General features: G+C 31.8%; 1 protein-coding gene across 22 annotated transcripts; it reads left to right on the top strand.

Annotated features, from left to right (window-relative positions):
* The first annotated feature begins 3,616 nt into the window (after positions 1-3,616).
* LOC141667358 (uncharacterized) lies at positions 3,617-7,088 on the top strand. 22 transcript variants are annotated; one of them, XM_074473804.1, is made up of 7 exons: positions 3,617-3,888; positions 4,073-4,108; positions 4,607-4,667; positions 4,821-5,007; positions 5,398-5,556; positions 5,900-5,975; positions 6,750-7,084. In XM_074473804.1, exons 4-7 carry the CDS (start codon positions 4,884-4,886, stop codon positions 6,805-6,807), a joined length of 417 nt encoding a protein of 138 aa, XP_074329905.1. In that variant the 5' UTR covers positions 3,617-3,888; positions 4,073-4,108; positions 4,607-4,667; positions 4,821-4,883; the 3' UTR covers positions 6,808-7,084. The 22 variants fall into 22 exon arrangements, 8 of the variants coding, with proteins under 8 accessions (XP_074329905.1, XP_074329906.1, XP_074329904.1 ...); XM_074473805.1 differs by having other exon boundaries at positions 4,073-4,125; XR_012552602.1 differs by lacking the exon at positions 4,607-4,667 and adding an exon at positions 6,541-6,665 and having other exon boundaries at positions 3,617-4,108; positions 5,398-5,505; positions 6,750-7,088.
* The last annotated feature ends 13,704 nt before the right edge of the window (positions 7,089-20,792 follow it).

Here is a 20,792-nt window from a genome sequence, read left to right as displayed (position 1 = left end):
AATAAATGTACTATTTTATATCCGGAGTGATCCAACAGGATACTATTTTTCCGTAAATATAAATAGCCCTTACCATATTTATTTCCGTACCGAAAATCATTTGCAAACCAGTAAAATCTTGATAAAACAGAGAAAATACTATATTTATATTTCGTTCTTCGTAATCCAACTCAAATTCGGAGGTGTTATCGATATCGGATTTTAGCGTGCATATACTCAAAATAAAGCTATTGATTTGTACTTTCAGAATCATCCATCATAATCACTATAGAATCAAAGGTTAATTTCCTATAAACTGATTTATATTCGAATTTCTTGGAATTAAAATTTGGGTTTTGAGTTCGAGCAACTGTTTGTATGATTTGATGATTGCATGTTATAACTCTTCTTTTCCAGATGATTTTGGTATATCATATGATCAATTTGGAGTTCAATAACATGTTTAAATTAGGGTTTGATTCTCGAATTTTATAATTCGGGTTTATACTCGTTTGAATGTTCTTGATTAAATTTGGGGGTTTCTTATTTAGGGATTTGTAGACATTCTAGAGGGGTGGGTTTTGTTCCCCTTGAAATTTGAAATCGATTCATATATAGCTTCCTAATCGATGTTGCTCGTAGTGACCGTGGTTTTAATTTGAAAGTTCGTCGGTGTTCTTGGGAGTTTTGGCCGGATTTCTATTTCCAGCTATTGTTTGGTTTGATTGTTGCTTGATTTGAATTCTGGGAGCGATTTGGAATGAAAACCCCGTCTGAATCACACGAAAACATGTTGTTTTTGATCAGATCGGGGCTCGCTGGAGTTGTTTTCCGGTCGCCGGATTCTGGGTTCATGAAGAACCCGTTTCTGTTCTTGGCGACCCGAAATCCAACCCGGTTTGACCCAGTTTTGATCAATTTTTTATAAAATCAATTCCTAATTCCTGTTTTTATAGTTTAGTCCCCCAGGGTTTTCAAACTTTGCAAAAACTTGAATTCTGTTTCAGAAACTTTTAAAAATCAGATTTCTTTTATAAATTCATTTCCAAAATTGATTTTTATTTTCTAAAATTCCAAAAATCATTTATTTTAATTCCAAAATTCGTTTTTAATTCAAAAATAAATCTAAAATACTTAATTATCAATTTTAATTAATAATTAATTGATTAATTGATCAATTAATTTAAATATTAATTTATTAATTAGTTCAATTATTTATTAATTGATTTTAATTGATTATTTAATTCGATTTAATTATTTTAAAATGATTTAGAAATCCAGAAAAATAGTTTTGAGCTTTAAAATATTATTTTAAATTATTTTCAAGGCTCGATAATTAATATAAAATTATTTTAGAGTAAGATTTGAATAATCAGACTCCGTTTATTACCCGAAATTGATCCAATGACCCGTTTTGATCCCGAATAATGTTTTAAAAATCATATTAAATAATTGAAAGAGTGTTTATGACCCGAGACCTCTTTATAGATGGAATTTCATTAGTTGTTTGACATGCTATGTGTTATACGTGACTTGTTTGTTGGACTATTGATCTATATATTCGGTGTTTACTTGTTTCTAGCATAACTTTCAATCCGTTAGTCCGATTTGGGTAAAACGAAGGATAGATAGAAGTGTATACCAAATAGAATCATATGAGTTGAGTCTTGATAGATACTTATGATATGTGAGTAGAAGAGGAAAGGTGTAGGAAAGGGAAACAGGTAGTCGAGGAGTAGGAGATTGTGATTGGAAATTGGTGAAGTATAGCAAGCTAGTACCAGGCAAGTGTTATGAACTTTCTCGAGATATATTGTAAATAGATGATAGTTTTTTCTTATATTGCAAGTGCTTTGAAGCACTGAACCCTAAATCTTGATTCCAGTTATTGATCTTTGAACCGTAAACCTTATTCTTTCTGAACCATTGATTACTGAATACCCGAATACGAACCACAAATAAATGAAACTACTCCACAAATACATAAATACTAAATACCGAACACTGAACCTAGATTTGCTTATATACTCAAACCATTATACCTTATACATTGAAAGACCAAATCCTTTTAACCTTGAAACTTTGATTCTTTTGTTATCCGATTCTTTCACCAGCTGATAGCCAGTCTTTGAAATTGCTATTTTGTTTCCTTGTGAAGATTAAAACCCATCCCATGATTGAAATATCCCATGTTGATTATGATTTTGTTTATTGCTTTACATTATTTATTCTGTTATTGTGATAGAATTGGATTATTTTATAAAATTATGGACCAGATTCGTGGTCAGACCAGATTGGTGGTCAAGTTAGGCCAATGTGTGCCTTGGATCCAATAATTAGAGCAAACCTGTGTGCCTTAATCGAGGTTAGTGCGTGACTGATCATCAGCCTAACCTTGGTTTTTAAAATGAAAATTTAATATCCAATTCTCAATTATTATCCATTGTTCTCTTGACACCTCAAATCATTTCACTTGATCATTATTTATTCTCAGTATTGTCAATGTGACTTGCTGAGCTTGTTAGCTCATTTATGCGATTTTGTTTATGTTTTATTTTTCCAATTAAGAAGGAACCTGTTGGTAGAGAGGATCCCCAATCCAATGCGAGAGCTAGGGGTCCAGGTTGATCGAGTTAAGCTAGCTGACATCTTTTGAGATAGTTTAAGTTTGTAAAGTTTGTAATGATGTTTAATATTCAGTTGTAAGTTTGAATAGTTGGGATTTGGGCGTTTGTAATATAAGTGTGTGTGTGTGGCTTGTGTACATACTTTAACCTGTTGCGGTCCATGGTAGTTGGTCAGTAGGGTCACTGCATATTATTATCTTTATTATTGTTATAAGAAGGTTATCAATAAGGTGTGTGTGTGGACCCAAACTTCTGACCCGGGTTTGGAGGGCGCCACATGTAGAACTGTCTGATTTTATGATAAAGCAATATCGCAAGAGAGCAAGAAAAGTTTCTCATGAGCAAGTTGAAGCTAGTGTAAAGAGACTGCAAGAGAAAGGTCTCTTTCCTGATCCAATCCCATAAGCATCTGCACCTCAAAGTTGTGTAGCAGATTTTGAAGAACAAGAGCCTCTAATTGAAAAGTCCATTCAACAATATAATGATGAAGATCCTGCTCAGGTTTCTATTACTGGGATTATAGAGAAGAGTACACAAGAACCTTGTTGTCAAAGTCATCCAGCAACTCCTGACTCTTCAGCTACACAAGAACCATTGCATCAAAGTTGAAATGAAGGCTTTACTCCAGTTGCAGTTACTCTAATTATAGACGCTGAAGGCATAATTTCACTACTAGAATTCTATCAATAAACATCGGTCCTTAAACATCGGTTGCTCAGATGACCGATGTTAAAGTTCTTTTAGACATCGATTATTTTAAAACCGATGTTACTGCTTAAATTAGACATCGATCGAGAAAATAACCGTTGTCTATAGTTATTTTTCAAAAATGAGAAATGTTATTTAGACATCGATTTTTTATATAACTCATGTCTTTATTTTATTGACATCAGTTGTATTTTACAACCGTTGTCGATGATTAACTTAAAAAATTTTAAAAAAACACGCGGAAACTTTTACCCCTTTATTCCCAAAATATTCCCCCCTTAACCAAAAAAAAACCAGTTTCCCCCATAATTCTTTTTCCGGTCTCTCTCTCACTCTTACTCTCTCTGCTCTCTCTCACGACTAAATTATGTTCCCCTTTCACACTCCTCTCCTCTCTTTCTCTCTTGCTCATACATCTGTCTCCCGTCTGTCTCTCTCTGTCTCTCATTCTCTTCCATCTCTCTCTTCTCTCTCTCCATATCCGTAATTAAACTATAATTATCTCATATTGTAACTAAATTAGGGTTCCAATTATACCCCAAATTCAAGAACACTTTCAATTAATCAAATTCCAGTTACGAGGAACCCTAATCTCTCGACCGACTTTTTAGTTTATTGTTGATTTGATTTCTGTTATATATATGGTTTCTGTTATATATCATTTTACTTCTTGTAAAATTTGAGTCGAGCTATTGTTGATTGGCAGCCCGCTCATTTTTCTAGAACCTTGACTAACTATTTTGTTTTCTCGTATTCAGCTTCTTTGGAATCCGGAAAAATAAATTCACTACAAGGTAATACGGAAGCCTTGGTATGCTTCAGTTTCCTTGTGCTGATTTGGGAATCTCTGCGTGTATTTGTATGTGTAATATATGTGTGTGTCTGTTTTGATTTAGTAAATTAGCTAGCTGTTTTCTCTCTAGAAAACTGCTCATTAGCACTGATTATATATTATATATGTTTATGACTGTTTTTGTGTAATGTTTACTCAGTTTTGTGCTTCAATCGTGCATTATTAATTAAGTAGTAAATGTATTTATCAATTAATGAGGCCGAGTTATGTTTTTGTTATTTTTTGATCTTCATCCAAAGATATGTATAGATAGGTGTGTGTTTTTGTTTTTGCTTAATTTGCGTATTTCATGTTTTTGTGTGTGTATTCATTATTGGCTTGCAAGCTTTATTTATAGATGAACATTTATGATTTATGGTGTATGGAGTATAAAGTTGTTTGTTTTAATAAATATATCATGTATGTATGTATTTGATTGGATTGCACGCTTTGTTTGTAGATGAAGTCTGCTTATGAAGATCATTATATGGTTAAAACAACCGAGATAAGTTAGATATCTTGTATGAACACAATCATGCTTCTATAAATTTCGGGTGATTAATATCTTTGGGGCTGTGTGTTTTTCATCCAAGTATAGTGACTTAATTCAGTGAAATATAAAACAAGTTTCATTTTTTATTAGTACTGACTGTTTTTTTCCATCTCTCTCTAAGGTATGAAGCTCGCAACTTCTTTACACAAAGCATACTGGTTACATTTGAATCCTCTGCTGGGGTATGCAGCGCAATGTATTGAAATTTGAAACTATAAGCAAAAATGATTTCCAAAGTTGCTTGACAATCGGGTATAACAACATACAAAGATGTCCTCCTGCTTCAGAGGCTAGCTCTGCTAATGCTGGTTGTTTTCTCAGATACGTCGATGTCTCATTTTTTAGAGCTGCATGCATCTTAATTAAAGTGTCTCGCTTTGACCCACTTTACTTGTATTGCCATGTCAACCCCCCATTTCAACTTTAATGCAGACTCCCCATCTTCAACTCAGCCACATGTAAATGTTCTGGTGCACTATATATAGCTCTGCATTTCTCTGATAATTAGTTCAAACCACTGTCAATAGTTAATATACATAAAGAGTTGTGGCAAGTTACACTTTAGCTACCAAGAAAGTCATGAAATCTTTACATTTTACATTTTTTTTCCTTCGCTCTGTGTTTTCATCAATCTTTAACTACTCCTGCTCATGTAGTATATATTTCACTAATATGACAACAATTGATATGCTTCACAGGTTTTCAAGCAAGAGGGATAAATAGCAGATCGTATCCTAGAAGGGCACTGATACATTCAACATTTATCGAATCACCAGCACCGACACCGATACTAGGACCAACATCAGGTCTGATACGGACCAATTATGGTTTATGTGGAGTTTGTTCTTGCCCAGAAGGTGGGCTATATTGGTGTTGTCAGCAATAAATTATCTTCTATTATTAGTCAAAGGCCTACAACGTGTTGAGTTTAGCGGAGGACTGTGTCGACTACAGTTGTAGTCCTACTGATAGAATGTTTGTACAACAAAATGCACTAGAAAAATGAATTGATCAAGTAATTAGCTGAATAATCTGTTGAAAGCAGTTAATTTATATATATTTACTCATCTAAAATTCATGAGCGCCTATGTTTATAGAAGTACAAAGAGTTTAGTTTGGCCAAGTAAGCTTTCATATATTTTAATTTTTTGCAGTTTCTGCGTATGGTTAGATTCAATTATTTGGTACTATCTTGAACAGGTGTTTTCTGTGTAGATTTTTCAAGGATTCGAGTGAAGAAGAAAGAAACCATGCTGAAAAATTTATGGAGTATCAGGTACTTGTATTGTATTTTCTTTTTTGTCTTATTGATCTTGTCCACATGTTTAATTATTTTACTTAATTGGTTAGGTAAATTAGGTGGTAAAAACTTTGGTATTCTTCCTTGTTTACTTGCTAGTTCAAGCTTAACGTAGAGTCGATACAAGCTCATTAAGTGTATTAATATATGCTATAAAAAATTAATTTACTATTAAAGTGACGAGCCATTATAAAATAGATATTGTCCAATAATATAGATAATAACAATAGTAGTGATTAAAGCAAATCATGTTCAACAGAGCTAGTAAATGTCCTGGGTGACCGTTTTTTGTGTGCCCCTATCTTTCAGATGTGTATGATGTTTAAACAACTTGTCTTTAATCTTCTTTTAACACTTAACTTTTATCAGTGCACTGTCTCCTAAGCATCCCATGGCCATGGCTCTTTGACTCGGTCTATAATACTAAAGCTTCAACCTCCCTCTATAAAATCAAAGATAACAACCTGTCCCACTAACTTTTGGTCTATTCTTATGAAATTTGCATTAGCTAGTACATTGCTAACTATGTAGTCAGTAGTAGGTGGTTTATGAGAAAAAGGGCCAATATATGATATTTTGGAATGAGTTTGACAAATCAATAAAACTTGGATTAATTGAGGATGCGGCAAACAGAAACCGCCTGGCCAAACTCCTTATATTTGAGAGGTATTTGTATTGTAGTTTGTATGAATCCACAATGCAGCTTCACTCTAGGTTGTGTCTAATTGTCAAATTTATTACTTTTTGCAGCACAAAGTGGAACAGAAAACTAACTTCACTTGATCAGTATACCTTATGCAATACCTAATGGATTATGAAGACAAGAACTGCCAGAATGTTTCCTAGGAGCTGATAGTTCCAAGGAGGATGACAGACATCAAGGATGAGTTGTAGAATTCTACATCTTTGAACTATATATTTTAATTTATAATTTTTTTTCTTTTCCCTAGTTTAAGCAGGGTACCCCAAAAAGTTGCAGTCTGTACTAATTGGCTGTGAGGTTATGGAAATGAATTTTTTTTACAGTTATGAGATGACACTACTAGAAATACATAAAATATGATTTGATTCAATTTGTGTTTTAATTTTTAGGTTGTTTTAGAACCGATGTTAAAAACCACAAATATACATTAGTTTACACATATGAAAGCAATATCTTAAAATCATAAAGACATCAGTAAAAATAAAATATTCGATATTAATAAAGGGATATTAGTACATGAAAACAGGGCAATAACCTTGATTCAAAAATAAACACCCGATGTCTATTTATCATATTAACATCGGTTATTTAGAAAATGATCGATGTCTATTTTCAACATTGACATCGAGTACTTAGAATACAATCGATGTCTATTGTTCAAATTAACATCGGTTCTTTATAAATGACCGATGTCTAATAGGTATGAGACATCGGGTTTTTTATTTTTAAACGATGTTAATTTATAAATATTATTTATGTGTTATAGTTTTAAATAGGCCTAATCGTCCTAATATTACATTTCTGAACTTGACACTACACAATTAAATAACAAGAATGCGAATTAGACATCAGAAATTTTCCAGAAACGATGTGTAATATTACTTAGACATCAGTTTTTAACCGATGTCTATGAGAAAATATCTTTAACATCAGTCGCGAAAACATCATACATTATTTATATAACCGATGTCTAAGGTCTTTTTTCTAGTAGTGTTTATCCATCTCTAATGTCTACTGATGTTTTATCAGTACCACCACTGAATATCTGCAAAAAAGCTAAATCTTCAGATTCACAAGGTATAAATACTATTTTTTTCTTTATAAACATTTATTGTAAATATTAATGTGGTATTTTTAGCATTTATTATGGATGTTATAAATCCTGTTGGTATGATTATTACTAGACCTTATTCAAGGACTACCTCTAGTTGTATGACCACATATCACCCTTCTTTAACCACCTCTTATTTCTGTAGGACACATTATCTGAGCTTTTTCAATGAGTTGTGTGAAAAGATTTAGAGAAAAAGAGAATTAAAGAGAGGCAGGATCTTTCCTGGCAAAAGGTGGGGTAGATGAGAGATATGATTTAGTAATCCTTGTGAGGAAACTCTGACTTTTAAAAGTCATGAGCTGTGTGGTGTGAGGAATAATGAGAGTACTTTAAAAGAATATAAATATTAAGTGTTAATTGTTATATTTTGCAGGTGCACAAAGTACACACGATACAACTGCTGACCAACAGTCTGTTGACACTTTGATAAACTATGATGTACCAAGTGCTACTAATCTCCTGGAAGGTCTAAGTACTAATAATTTCTTGAAGTCCATTCAATCTACTATTCCACCACATGAAAAAATCCTTATTTTTGCTGATAAACAGTTTATTCACTATACTATTTCACCACATGACGTAATCCAGTTCATTTATCTAAAATTCTTGAAGATGTGACGTTAACTACTGATTTTAAAGCTTCTGAAGCTGTTGGATCACATACTGTACCAATTTCTGATTTTATCTTACATGCTGAACCTGGTGAGGAAGTTTAGCAGATAGTTCAAAATCCAGTTGCAAAGGGAGAATCTGATGATTGTGAAAAACCTAATATTGCTAATGTTCTTATAGATCCTGAGGATGATCTTTTTTTACCTGAAGATATACCTACTCATGTAAGGCAATAGAAACTGAAAAAGTTAGATGTCAAGAAGAAGCATGATTATTTTGATGCTATCTGGAATGCTAAATGGAAAGATGATGCATATCCTATTTCTAGAACAAATGCTGCTGAACATCTGCAAACAGATGAACAGAGAATTCAAAATCCTGATATGCTGACTCATCTGAAAACATCTACTCTGGTTGTCAAATCCTTATATACAGCTCAAAAAGAAACTACTTCTCAAATCAATCAGATCAAAGAATCACTGATTTCTTCAAGGATGACTACTCATTAGGAAATTTAGAATTAAATTGCACCAATTATTGCCAGACTGACTACAATTGAAGCTAATGAAGCTAGATTAAAAGCTAAGCAAGTTCAAATGTCTGATCAACTTACAGAGGTACAAAATTTAATGGATCTGATTCTTTCTCTACTTCTTAGTGATGATGCCAAAAAGGGGGATATAATTATTCAATCTAAATGCAAGCAATTGACATTGACAAATACTGATGATGAAAATCCTGATGGAGGTAATAATGGGGATAGAAGGATAATGAAAGGAGAAGAGGTGAAGAACTAGTTGGAATTAGTGGTCCATCAAAAGCAATCACTAGATCCCAATCTAGCCAAGTTGGAGATAGTAAGAGAAGTAAAAGAAGAGTTAGAGAACTGACTATGAATACAACAACTCAACAAATGTTACATGTCACAATTGCCGATGAAGACTAGGGTATTTTGGAGATAGAAGCTGGTACAGAAGCAAGTCAGTATCTTCAAACTTTGAAAGTAAAAGGTAGAAAGACAACTCTATTCTACAAGGATCCAAAGATTCAAGAATTTGACTCTGAGGTGAGTAGAAGAATCTTTGAAAGACAAAATCCTAGAGTTGATCTAGAACAACTAAGGCAAATGAAGGAAGACTTCAGGAAATCTATGAAGACAACAAATACTAATACTGCTGTTATTTCTCAAGATCTTTATGAAGATGATCCTTCTAACATACCAACCAAATGTGTAGTCATAAGTGAGGTAAGTCAGACAGAGGGTGAAAGATCTCTCAGATCTCAGGCTATCTTAACTGCTAACAGGAAACATAAAGTGAAGTCAAAGCTTTCAAAGCCTAAAGCCAAAGTTGTTGCAAAGAAGAAATCAGTATATAAGGCAACTAAATTACAAATACTGATAGGTCCAATCTATACAGTTGCTCAATATTTTGATATAGATGAAATTGCTGAAGAAGAAGAAGTCAGTCAAGCTCAGCAAAGAAGGAAAATTTATGAAGCTGACTGGGCTGAAAAATTGAAATTCACCTCTGACATTGCTCAAGTTAATAAAGAAGAAGCTATTATTCAACCAATCACAACCTCTGATTCTACTTATGTTGTTGATTTCTCAAATCCAATTCAAGCTAATTTATCAAATCCTGATTCTAAAGACATAGTCTCTAATAAGCCAAAACTTACTTTTGGAAAAAAGAAGAAGCTACTACGGGGAAGTAAGAAACCAACACCTAGAAGAGATTTTTCTGAAACATTAAAGAAGATTTATAGTGGAAGTTCTCACTCTAAAAAACCTGGAATCACAAGTGGTCTTGGAAGATTAAGTGTTGATCCATTTGTAGGATAGACTTTAAGAAAGTATTCTAATTTGACAAAAAATGGAGACAGTGTGATGCTCAAAGACTTATAGAAGATCATATTAGTCTAAATTGTTATTGATCGTGTTGAAGAGAAAATGATTTATTTTCTGGAGTCTTGGAAAAACTTAAGGTTGAATCAAGAACAGTTAAGAGACAAACCATGGCGGGAATTGGAACTTATTGCTACAATTCTCAAGGTACCTAATTCTGTAACTGCCAGATGGTCTGCATTCATAAAGAACCTGATACAGTTAAAGATGAGATGAATGCCTTACAAATCTAACTACATTCCAAAGTACATTGATCAAACTGAATATGCTGTTGATATGCCTATTGGAAGAGCCAAGTTAGAAATGAGTCTAGGGACTAAAGTTTTACCTTTAATCCTGATGGAAAGAAAGTTGGATTTCTGGAGCTGGATGATCTATCTCTAGGAAATTCAAAGTTACATAATCTCAGGGCTGCCATCTATCAGAATGATGAATCAGTAGATGAACTGAAAGAACATAAACAAAGGATACAATGGTATTTGAATGTAATGGAAGAAAAATTGGTGAGGAAGTTTCTTGAAGATTTTCCAGACTGTGTTAAAGTTCAAAATGAAGTGTAAAGTCTGATATTAACTGAAGTAAGAATAAATGTGTTTACTTGATTATTGTATTTAGATACTTTTGACCTCATCAATTGGAACTTGTACATATTTTTATAATGCACAAGTTGGGGAGATTGTTAGATATAATTAATGATATCTGGAAAGAAACTATCAGAAGTTCTTACCAGAACTTATATCAGCATTTACTGAAGAGTGACGTCATCAGCACTTATATCAGTAATTATTGATCAGTAGATGATGTCATCAGGATTTATCACTTCAGTAGATATTCGAGAAGGAAATGGAAAGCAGGAATTTAAGGCGGTGAAGGACTTTATCTCAGAAGCAATCATACATGGATAGGTTTTCTTATTATAATATAATAAGATTCCTTATTTGATTCTGTAGCCGTGCTCTATATAAAGCATATATTAGTTTCATGCTATAAGTATTGTAAACATTGTTATATCATTCGCATAACCTAGAATCTCTCAAGGATATTTGTTTAACCTTTTGAGAGAGTATGTTTGTAATAAGTTTTTATCTGTTAATATAAAATTGTTGATTCTGTTTAAGCTTTGTCGAATTATTTGCATAAACTGTATTCACCCCCCTCTACAGTTGATTATGAACCTAACAGTTGTTGAAGATAACGACTATGAAGATTTCTTTAATGGGGATGATCTTGAGGTTATCAGTGAAAATTTTCAAAATAAGAAGAAGAAAAATGTAGAAGGCGCTCCCCTCTATGAAAATTTTGGTAATGTCAATTGTTTCATCAAATTCATAGAAATCTTGTATGATGTTACCTTAAAAGTACAGGGCTCCAACTTCCAATATATTTTTTATTGAGCTTGTAAAGGTTCTAGAGGCCATTATAAGATTATGTTCAAGTGAAGATATATTGATGAGAGATATGGCTAAAAGGAGGAAGGATAAGTACGAAAGTTATTGGGATAATATGAATAATACAGATTTCTTGTTGTATGTGGCAGTTTTGTTAGATCCGAGATATAAAATGAGTTATATAGATTTTTGGTTTGCCAAAATTTATGGGAAATGATCCACTAAAAATTTTCTAATGCATGAAAAAGTATTGAAGTCTTTTCAAGAACCTTTTGACTATTACATGAACTCGAAGGGTCATGCAAATTCTTCTTCTAAACATAAAAAAAATCAACCAAATTTCTCGTGGCAAGATGAATTTGAAAAGTATATGGAAGATTCGGATGAAGGAGGGATACGAAAATCAAAACTTGATATGTACTTGTTTGATGCAAAGGAAAAGAAAAGATGAGGGATTTGACATATTAGCATGAAGGAAGGTGAATTCTACGAGATTCCCGATACTTTTATAAATAGATAAGCACACGTTGGGTATGTCGGTTTCTTCCGTTGCCTCGGAAGCCGCTTTTAGCACCGGTGGAAAAACTATCGATGCCTATCGAAGTTCCTCTTCACCAAAGACGGCTGAAGCGTTAGTTTGTAGCCAAGATTGGCTAAGAAATTCTAAGAATGTCACTGACCTTAGAGCAGAACCAAAGGAGTATTTGCAGCATGAGAAACTTGAAAATTGTGAATCGGCTAATTTTAATGTGCTACTGTTTTTCTCTTCTTATTTATATGTTGTGCTCGACTTTATTTCTACCAAATGTAAATTGGTGTTAATAATCTATTTTCTGTTATTCCCTGCCCAGTTTTTGCTGCTAAATTCAGTCTGCTAATTTATGAAAATTGTCCAGTATGATATTTTCACCTCCGCTGTTTTCTGCAAACTGTCAAATCTACTATATATTGAATTATTTTCTACTATAAACTCTCTAATTTTCTATATATTTATTGAATATATCTTATCTATATTTGCTAATTGAGTTTATGTGTTTAAATTATTACATAAGAGGTGAAAGTTATTTCAAACTTATTTAACTACTTGGACATCGATGACTAGATGAGGTAAAAAATTTCACTACATCACCTTTTAATCTTTAGGTGTGTTTATGTTAATTTTAAAATTCTCTGATTCTACTGATCTCTATCACTATCACTCTGAAATTGTATTCACAGTACTCTTTTTTATATATCTGATAATGGCAGCTCAACATTATACTAAATGCTTAAATGAGATTTAACTTTAAGGTCTGGATTCTAAAGGATCATTGTTGTCCAGGTAACTCATTTTAGAGATTGTTGTCCATGAAAAATATTTAGGAAAATATGTTAAATTACAAAACTGGAACCTTGAAAACCCATGTTTATGCAATATATAATTCAGTTACAAAGTTGTCTATTTTAATTGGGGGATGTCATTCACATTACAAACACAATTGCATAGGATAGTTAATCATTAAAGAAAAAATCATAATATCCTGTAAACATCTGATTTGACATCAAGCTTTGGGAATACAAGTGAATGAATACTTTCACATTAAATTTCTATATTCACCAAATGTACATAATAATAATAATAATAATAACAATAATAATAATAATAATAACAATAATAATAATAATAATAATAATAATAATAATAATTCAACTAAACTATCAAACGTCTTCTTTTGATATAAATGGTAAATCATGAAGCGGGACCAAGATTTAAGATTCCAAGTAGATGGACTGTTGCTAGGGATTGTCTTAAAATATATGGAGAAGATTTAGTAAACTTGAAAACGAGTTGGGCTTTTCAAAGAGTTTCTTTCGCTACAAAATATTAATTATAAGTGCCTAACGGCTCATTGGAGTAATGATGATTGGAAGACGTGCAGAAGAATTCTAAACTTTTCTCAAATTGGAAGCCATAAAACCTCAAACCACCTTATAAACATTCCTGAACTTTGAAGTGTTCTACTGTACTCTGCAATGATTATACAATTCTTTAGAAGCGTTCTTAAGCCAGTCCCGTCCAAAAAGAGTCCTTGAAAAAGACACGGTATCCATTGATAAAATCTGGAGCGCAAAAGTTACTCTATTGTCAAGAAATTTCATTATTCTGGTGAAATTTATACCAGAAATGTTTGTAGTAAATTGTTCCATATTTTTTCCGCACTTTTTTGTCCAGGTGCCATGCCTTATTATAATTCCCATGTTCCATGCATATGTAAGTTGTACCAATTAGGCGACATTTATACAATTATGTGACATTTTTCAAGGATTAGTTGATTAAATTAAATTAAGACTTCATGTATCTTTTCATAGCATTTTAGTTAAGTTATACCAATTTCATTTCATATTTGACTATATGTTTTCTCAATGGTTTTATATTATTCATAGTATTATAGGAGAAGCAGTACTACATTTATTGATCATCAATTACTTGCTGCTTTTGGGTTGCTAGTCATGGTTTCTACTGCTGGCTTGCTCCTTTAAAAAATTATTTTAAAATTTATAAAATTTTCAATATTCAGGAATTAATTTAGATTGTTGTAATTTATTATGAATTTGTATTCGTATTTCGGAACAAATATACTGTGTATTTGTACTTTGAATGCTTTAAAGTTTTACTACTTGTATTTATTTTATTAATTTTATTGCCCTATCTGATAAAAACCAAACGAGGTTTTTATAAACGAAACCGAACCGGTGGTTTCGGTTATGGATTCAATTTTAAATTTTAAAACCGAGGGTTAGCAGTTTCGATTTTATCCAAAATCCGCCCTAATCCATCCCGCACTCTCCCCTAATATCAGGAACTTACTTAAACGATTTGGTTATGATAATATCAAGTGAAAAGCAACAGCTAGGAGTGCTATCAACAAGCTGACAACCGATGGAAAAGGTAAAGATGTTGATATTCAGACTTATAGAGGTATGATTGGAATTTTATTATATGTTACCGCCTCTAGACCTGATTATGTAGAGTTTTTATATGTGTAAGGTTCCAAGCTAAACCTAAAGATTCTCATTTTAATGTTGTTAAGAGAATATTCAAATATTTGAGTGGAACTATTACTCTTGGCTTATTATATCCTATCACAAATGTATTTGATATTGTTGGGTATCGTAATGCAGATTATGTAGATTGTCAAACTAACTGAAAGAGTACAAGTGGTGTTTGTGCTTACTTAGGAAAAAGTTTGGTTTCATGGTTAAGCAAGAAGCAAAAGTCTGTTGCATTATCTACGGTTTAAGAAGAATATTTAGTAGCTGGGAGTTGTTACTCATAAATGCTTTGGATGAGACAACAACTTAAAGATTTTGGAAATTCTTGTGGTCAAACTCTTATTTATTGTTACAACACAAGTTCTATCAATAATTCTGAAAATCCAGTAAATCACTCAAGGACCAAGTATATTGATGTTAGGCATTATTTCTTGAGAGATAATGTTGCGAAAGGGAATGTCAAGTTGCTCTTTGTTGCTACCAATGGTCAAATTGTTGATATTTTTACAAAACTTCTGTCTGCAGAGCATTTCAACATGCTAAAAAGAGAATTAAGCATGCATGATATGCAAACAACAAGATGACAAGTTTAAATCATTTATTATCAACTTACTGTTATACATTGTTAATCTATAATTTTGCTATTCAATTATATTTATTTATATGATTTTTATATAAATATGTTATGCAATATGTTTTATGTTCATGATTATACATGTTTATCTAAATTTTATTAATATGATATCATATAAATACCTTTTTTATTAATAAGGGGGATAAAATTCAGGATTAAAGTTGTTTTTCTAGGGGGAGGTTTTTATCATTTTTAATTATGCTTATTACTTTCAACTTTTCGAACCTTAATGCTTATATGGTGTCACAATTGCGTATTTAATGCTTAGATAATTTCATAAGATTATGATTAACTGGTTGTGTAGAATGCTAATCATTTTGCAAGGGAAACATAAATTTAGGGGGAGTATTTAGCTCTTGGATCTTTGCGTGTATTCATAAAAAAGGTGGACAATTAAAGCCTATTGGTTTTGATGATGACACATTATAGCAAGATGATAGCTTATAACTGAATATATTTTAGCCTGCGATTTGTATTGTTATTGACTTTATCTTGCAAGATGCTTAATTGAGGGGGAACAATTACCTCAATATCAAGTTCAAATGTGATAATAAAAAAATGAGATTGTTACAGTACTAATTTTGATAATAACATACGGCAAGTTAAGAAGGCTAATTTGACTATATCAGCAAGCTATTAAGTTAGAAGTGATACATATTATAGAAAGCTTCTTGTGCATGTTTCCAACTCGTTTTGAAGGATTTACTTTATGTATATCACTAACACTATGTCATTAATATTAATTGTATGAAAACAGAGCTTCTAAGTAAGCTAACAGTATGGAAGCAGAGTATGTCAGCAAGCTAACAGTTAGATGCAGCGCAGAGTCTATCAGCAAGCTGCGAGCCTCCGCCCAAAAGTTGTTGGAGATAAAGTCAAAGTCCGTTTTTCAAGGAGATTTCATTAGACTTCACTTGTAATGAACTCTTATTAGCAATCATAATGAATACAATTTAAGAAATTCGTAAAAAATATTAGAAACAATGGAGAGAATCTCATACTTTATTTTCAAATTATTTACTTATGAATTTACTTTTTAAATTAAAAATTATCATTCCAAGATTTAAATATGTTTTAAAAATAAATATTATTGACAAAATCTTCAATTAAAAAATAATATGAAACATGTAGAGAATCTTGTAACTATGAATACATGATATTTTAGAAAATCTGTTAAGTGGCATATAAGTGATCTCCAGGTACTCGATCAATTGTGGAAATTTATTATCAAATAATATTTTCCTGTTATGATTTTGTGTCGTTTCCAGGCTATCTAGATTTTATGTCGTTTCTAGGCCATCTAGATTTTGCGAACTTGTGTTTTTTCAGGCTACAGCATTGCATATCGAGTGTCATCTGCATTGCATATGACATCATATCTACTTGTTATCTACTTGCTGTTATTTAATATATGCATTGCATATCAGGTGTCATCAGGCGTGCTGACAGCATATCCCTACGCTATAGATGGCTTTCTGCAACACACGAATAGTGCAGCCACAAGTCAAAAAAATTACCGTAGGGCCAAAAGTAGCTACGATAATATTTCCTGCATATTTTTTTGGTTGTCGCCTTTGGTCTCAAAGGCAACATATACTTCTTAGCTATAGCAACATGCAAGAAAATGTTGGCATAGAAGGCTTTGGCAACATCGTCATATCCGTACAACAACATTAAATTTATGTTTCAGAAAGAATTACATTCCAAAAAAATGGGTGCCCCATATGTGGGTCTCACATTTGGGGTCATACTAGTAACCATATGAATAATACATTTCTTCTATGACAAATACAACTCGATAATTAAAATTTACTTTTCATTTGACCGACATTGTCACTAATTGTAATACTCCAGTCTCACAACGAGGAGATTTGTGACTTCTGTTCAGTTTATAAAGCAAAGTACTACTAATATGTGCACCAACAAATCATGATCTTTTGGGGGCCTATGGTGGGCTTGTCATAACCCAAGTTGGATGCACTTGGGACAGTATGCTTCGGCTTATTTCAGACTCGTAATCAGGACTTGACATGGTTTTCAAAAAAGGCTCAGGATTTGACACGTGTTGTCACAAATGGTATCAGAGCAGACTCTCGAAAGCTTGATGCGTCAAGTTATCGGAGGTGGGGACACGAAGACTGGTGGTATTATCCCATAATGGCAAGAGGTCCAGAGGTGGGGACACGAAGCAAGCCGATATTGTCCCACAATGGCTAGAGAGGCAACGATCCGAACCTATGGGCTGTTAGTTCTGGCCTGACGAGAAAGTCAGGAGTTTAGGTGAGGGAGTTTGTAATACCCCAGTCCCACATCAACGAGATTTGGGGCTTTTGTTCAGTTTATGAAGCAAAGTACTACTAGTATGTGTACCATCAAATCATGATCTTTTAGGGCCTTTGGTGGACTTGTCGTAACCCAAGTTGGCTGCACAGTATGCTTCGGTTTATTTCAGACTTGTAATGAGGACTTGACCCGATTTTTTAAAAAGGCTTGGGATTTGACCCGGATTGTCACAATCATCTTAACTAATATTCTCAGTTTCCTATCCTACCGAGCTCCCCCGCTAGATTTAACTTCATTTCACCAGACACTTGCCGCATATGTAGGCTTGTTTGATAAACAAATCCTAGAGGACGAGGAGGAAGAGTCCGGTGGAATGAAGTTAAAATAGTAGTTGGCGATTTTCATGAGATCGGAAACTCAGAATATAAGTAAAGTTGATGTAATATTGTTGTATTTTTGCCTTAATTTGTACAAAATATAAAAGCATTAATACATATATAATGGGAGTTATAAAATTTATGTGTTAAGTGTAATGAATTATGAGTTATATGCATGCATTAAAGTAGTATATCAATATAATTTATTTGGATATTAAAATGTGTGGATAGGAGGAACTGAATTTTTAGCCTAGATATCAAACAAATATTTTACTCAACATAATTTTCTCTGTGATATTAAAACCTTTTGGAATATTTATGAATGGGTATTATTTCACTTTTTGCTAGCCTTGGTTATAGTTTGGTCTTTCCCGTGGATCTATTCTTTGTTTGGTTCACTTTATCCATCTATTAACACCCATTACTATAAAGTTTTTATTATCTTATCCTGTAAAGATGTTATCATCTTATGTTTCTCGTGATGATTTACTTTATTTCCATTCTATTTTTTTGGCATAGTCAATTATTATACATATGGTGAATGCATTATTTTTGTTTTATAAAATATTGAAATGCACCAAGTTTACCGTAAATTTTGGGTGTGATAAATGTTCGTTTATTTAAATAAAAAGAAGTATCTATTTGAAATGGCTAGCAAAAAAATAAAAAGGGGGGAGACTTTGCTCATTTGGTTACAGGAAATGGCTTTCATCCACGTTCAGAAAAGACCCAAGTTAAAATTGGTTAGGAAATAGGTGTATTGAAAATTTTTGGTTAAAAGCAAGTTTTTAAATAGGAAAATGTAAAGGGTATAAAATTAGTTCGAGAAATAGTTACAAATGTCATTTGTAAGATGTTAATTATTGGCTAAATATAAATGGACTTTAAGATTCACAATAATAGCACTAATTAAATTATTTCAGATTTTCATATCACTCATGCTTCCTTCTGTAACAATTTTTTGTAATTTTTTTTGTGCCTCTAGTATTATTCTTTTAAATATAACGAAGATTTTCAATAATAAATTTCCATTATAATTGAAAATATTAAATGTATTCATGATAATTATATTAAAGTATAATGATCAACTCAAACAACTAATGTATTCCAAAATATCCATTTATGATGCAATGAATCTAGATTTCTTGCGGCCAACCATCCAGTGGATTGGAATATGGTACATGTAGTACCCACATTTTATTCTCATTTTGACATTTTAAAGTCGAATATAGTTTTTGACTAAGAATTAAAAGATATTCAAGAATCATTTTATTAGTATTTAATTTAATCCTTATGTTAAAATAAAGAAAGCACAAACAAAGAGTAAATATTTTTTGAAACTATATAATTTTTCTAATCTATATAACTTGTTTGTCAAAAATCATGTATCATATCTTATGTATCATATCTTGCAACTCTCGAAATTGTATTTGATTAATTTTTTTTATGTAAATAATAATTTTTATATGACAATTAATTGGTGGATCACTGTGAGAGGTCTTGTATAACTGAATCTACTTGAATCTATTGTGGTAGTACTCATATTATTCTTAGTTGAGGCCAAGGCTAGTTGAAAATTTATATATCATCTTCTAAAATTAAATATAAAATTTAAGAAAAAATTAAATATAAAATTTAGTTAATATTTTTATACAATACTTACCACTTGATTTTTACAATCTTATTTTATTTACAAGAAAAAATAAATTAGGGTAACACTTCTTTCCATATAGGTTTGTAATATTGATCCAATTAATTTAAATGATACATGTAATTTACTTTGTTAAAAAATATTTGTTGTTAAAATAGAAAAATATTTTTTCTAAATAAGTAACAATAAATACATACTAATATCAAAAAATAGTTAAACTACTCATTGAAACCCATGATACATAATTGGGCTATGCAAAATAGGGGTGTATTTGATATTTTATATAAATTATAGGAAAACCCGTAATATAAGCCAAAACCTTATAAATAAGATGACTTGTACTGGATTATTTGTGTTTTTAATGAAATGGTGTTTTATTTGTATTTTTAATGAAATGGTGTTTTGATGTTGTAAGGTTAAACATATTTTGAAATGAATTGATGGAGAACTAAGAGCCCAAGATTTGGAGGTTCCCATAAAGAGGTTGTTTGACAAAGTTAAGGTAATAATTTACATTTTCTTGTTTCTTTTTTTTTTCTTTCTTCTTTATCTTATGTGTTTCTAGCATAATATATTTAAAAATTAAAACACCACAACAAGTTTGTCATTTTTCTTGTATATATGTATGTAGGTTGACATGAAATGTTAAGGTGGCTTTTATTTATTTTTACATGAACTCTAAGCCAAGAAGCATCAACCGAAAAAAAGAGATTATATTTTAAGGTAAAAAATATTTTCAATTATATTTATACTAACTTTTTTATCCTCATAAATTATCAAATAAATGATAAGATAAAAGATATATTTAAAGAAGGGCAATTTATGTATAGGAAGCCCACATATTATTTATGTTTTATTTTCATATTTGTTGAATTATATTATGAAATCTATTTATGGTTCTATATGACCTTATTGCACAAACATGTACACCAATGATCACTACAAATACTGTCTGCGACATCACCCATTTAACATGGGTTAGAAAGTTTTAACATGGGTGGCTTCAAAACCAATGTTAACATGGTTAACCAACCGATGTCTATAATCGTTTTTTATCGGTGGCTTCAAAACTAATGTTAAAGGTTAACCAAC

Source organism: Apium graveolens, chromosome 6 (assembly GCF_009905375.1).
Source record: "Apium graveolens cultivar Ventura chromosome 6, ASM990537v1, whole genome shotgun sequence".
Lineage (NCBI taxonomy): Eukaryota > Viridiplantae > Streptophyta > Magnoliopsida > Apiales > Apiaceae > Apium > Apium graveolens.
The sequence above is the reverse complement of the archived record's forward strand: the minus strand, read 5'-3'. Positions and strand labels throughout refer to the sequence as shown.

Coding starts and splice junctions, on each gene's coding strand:
- LOC141667358 (XM_074473803.1), top strand. CDS start 4,884: ATGCAGCGCAATGTATTGAAATTTGAAACTATAAGCAAAAATGATTTC. Junction 5,557..5,899: donor AGTTTGTTCTTGCCCAGAAG/GTGGGCTATATT, acceptor TATCTTGAACAG/GTGTTTTCTGTGTAGATTTT. Junction 5,976..6,749: donor AAAAATTTATGGAGTATCAG/GTACTTGTATTG, acceptor TACTTTTTGCAG/CACAAAGTGGAACAGAAAAC.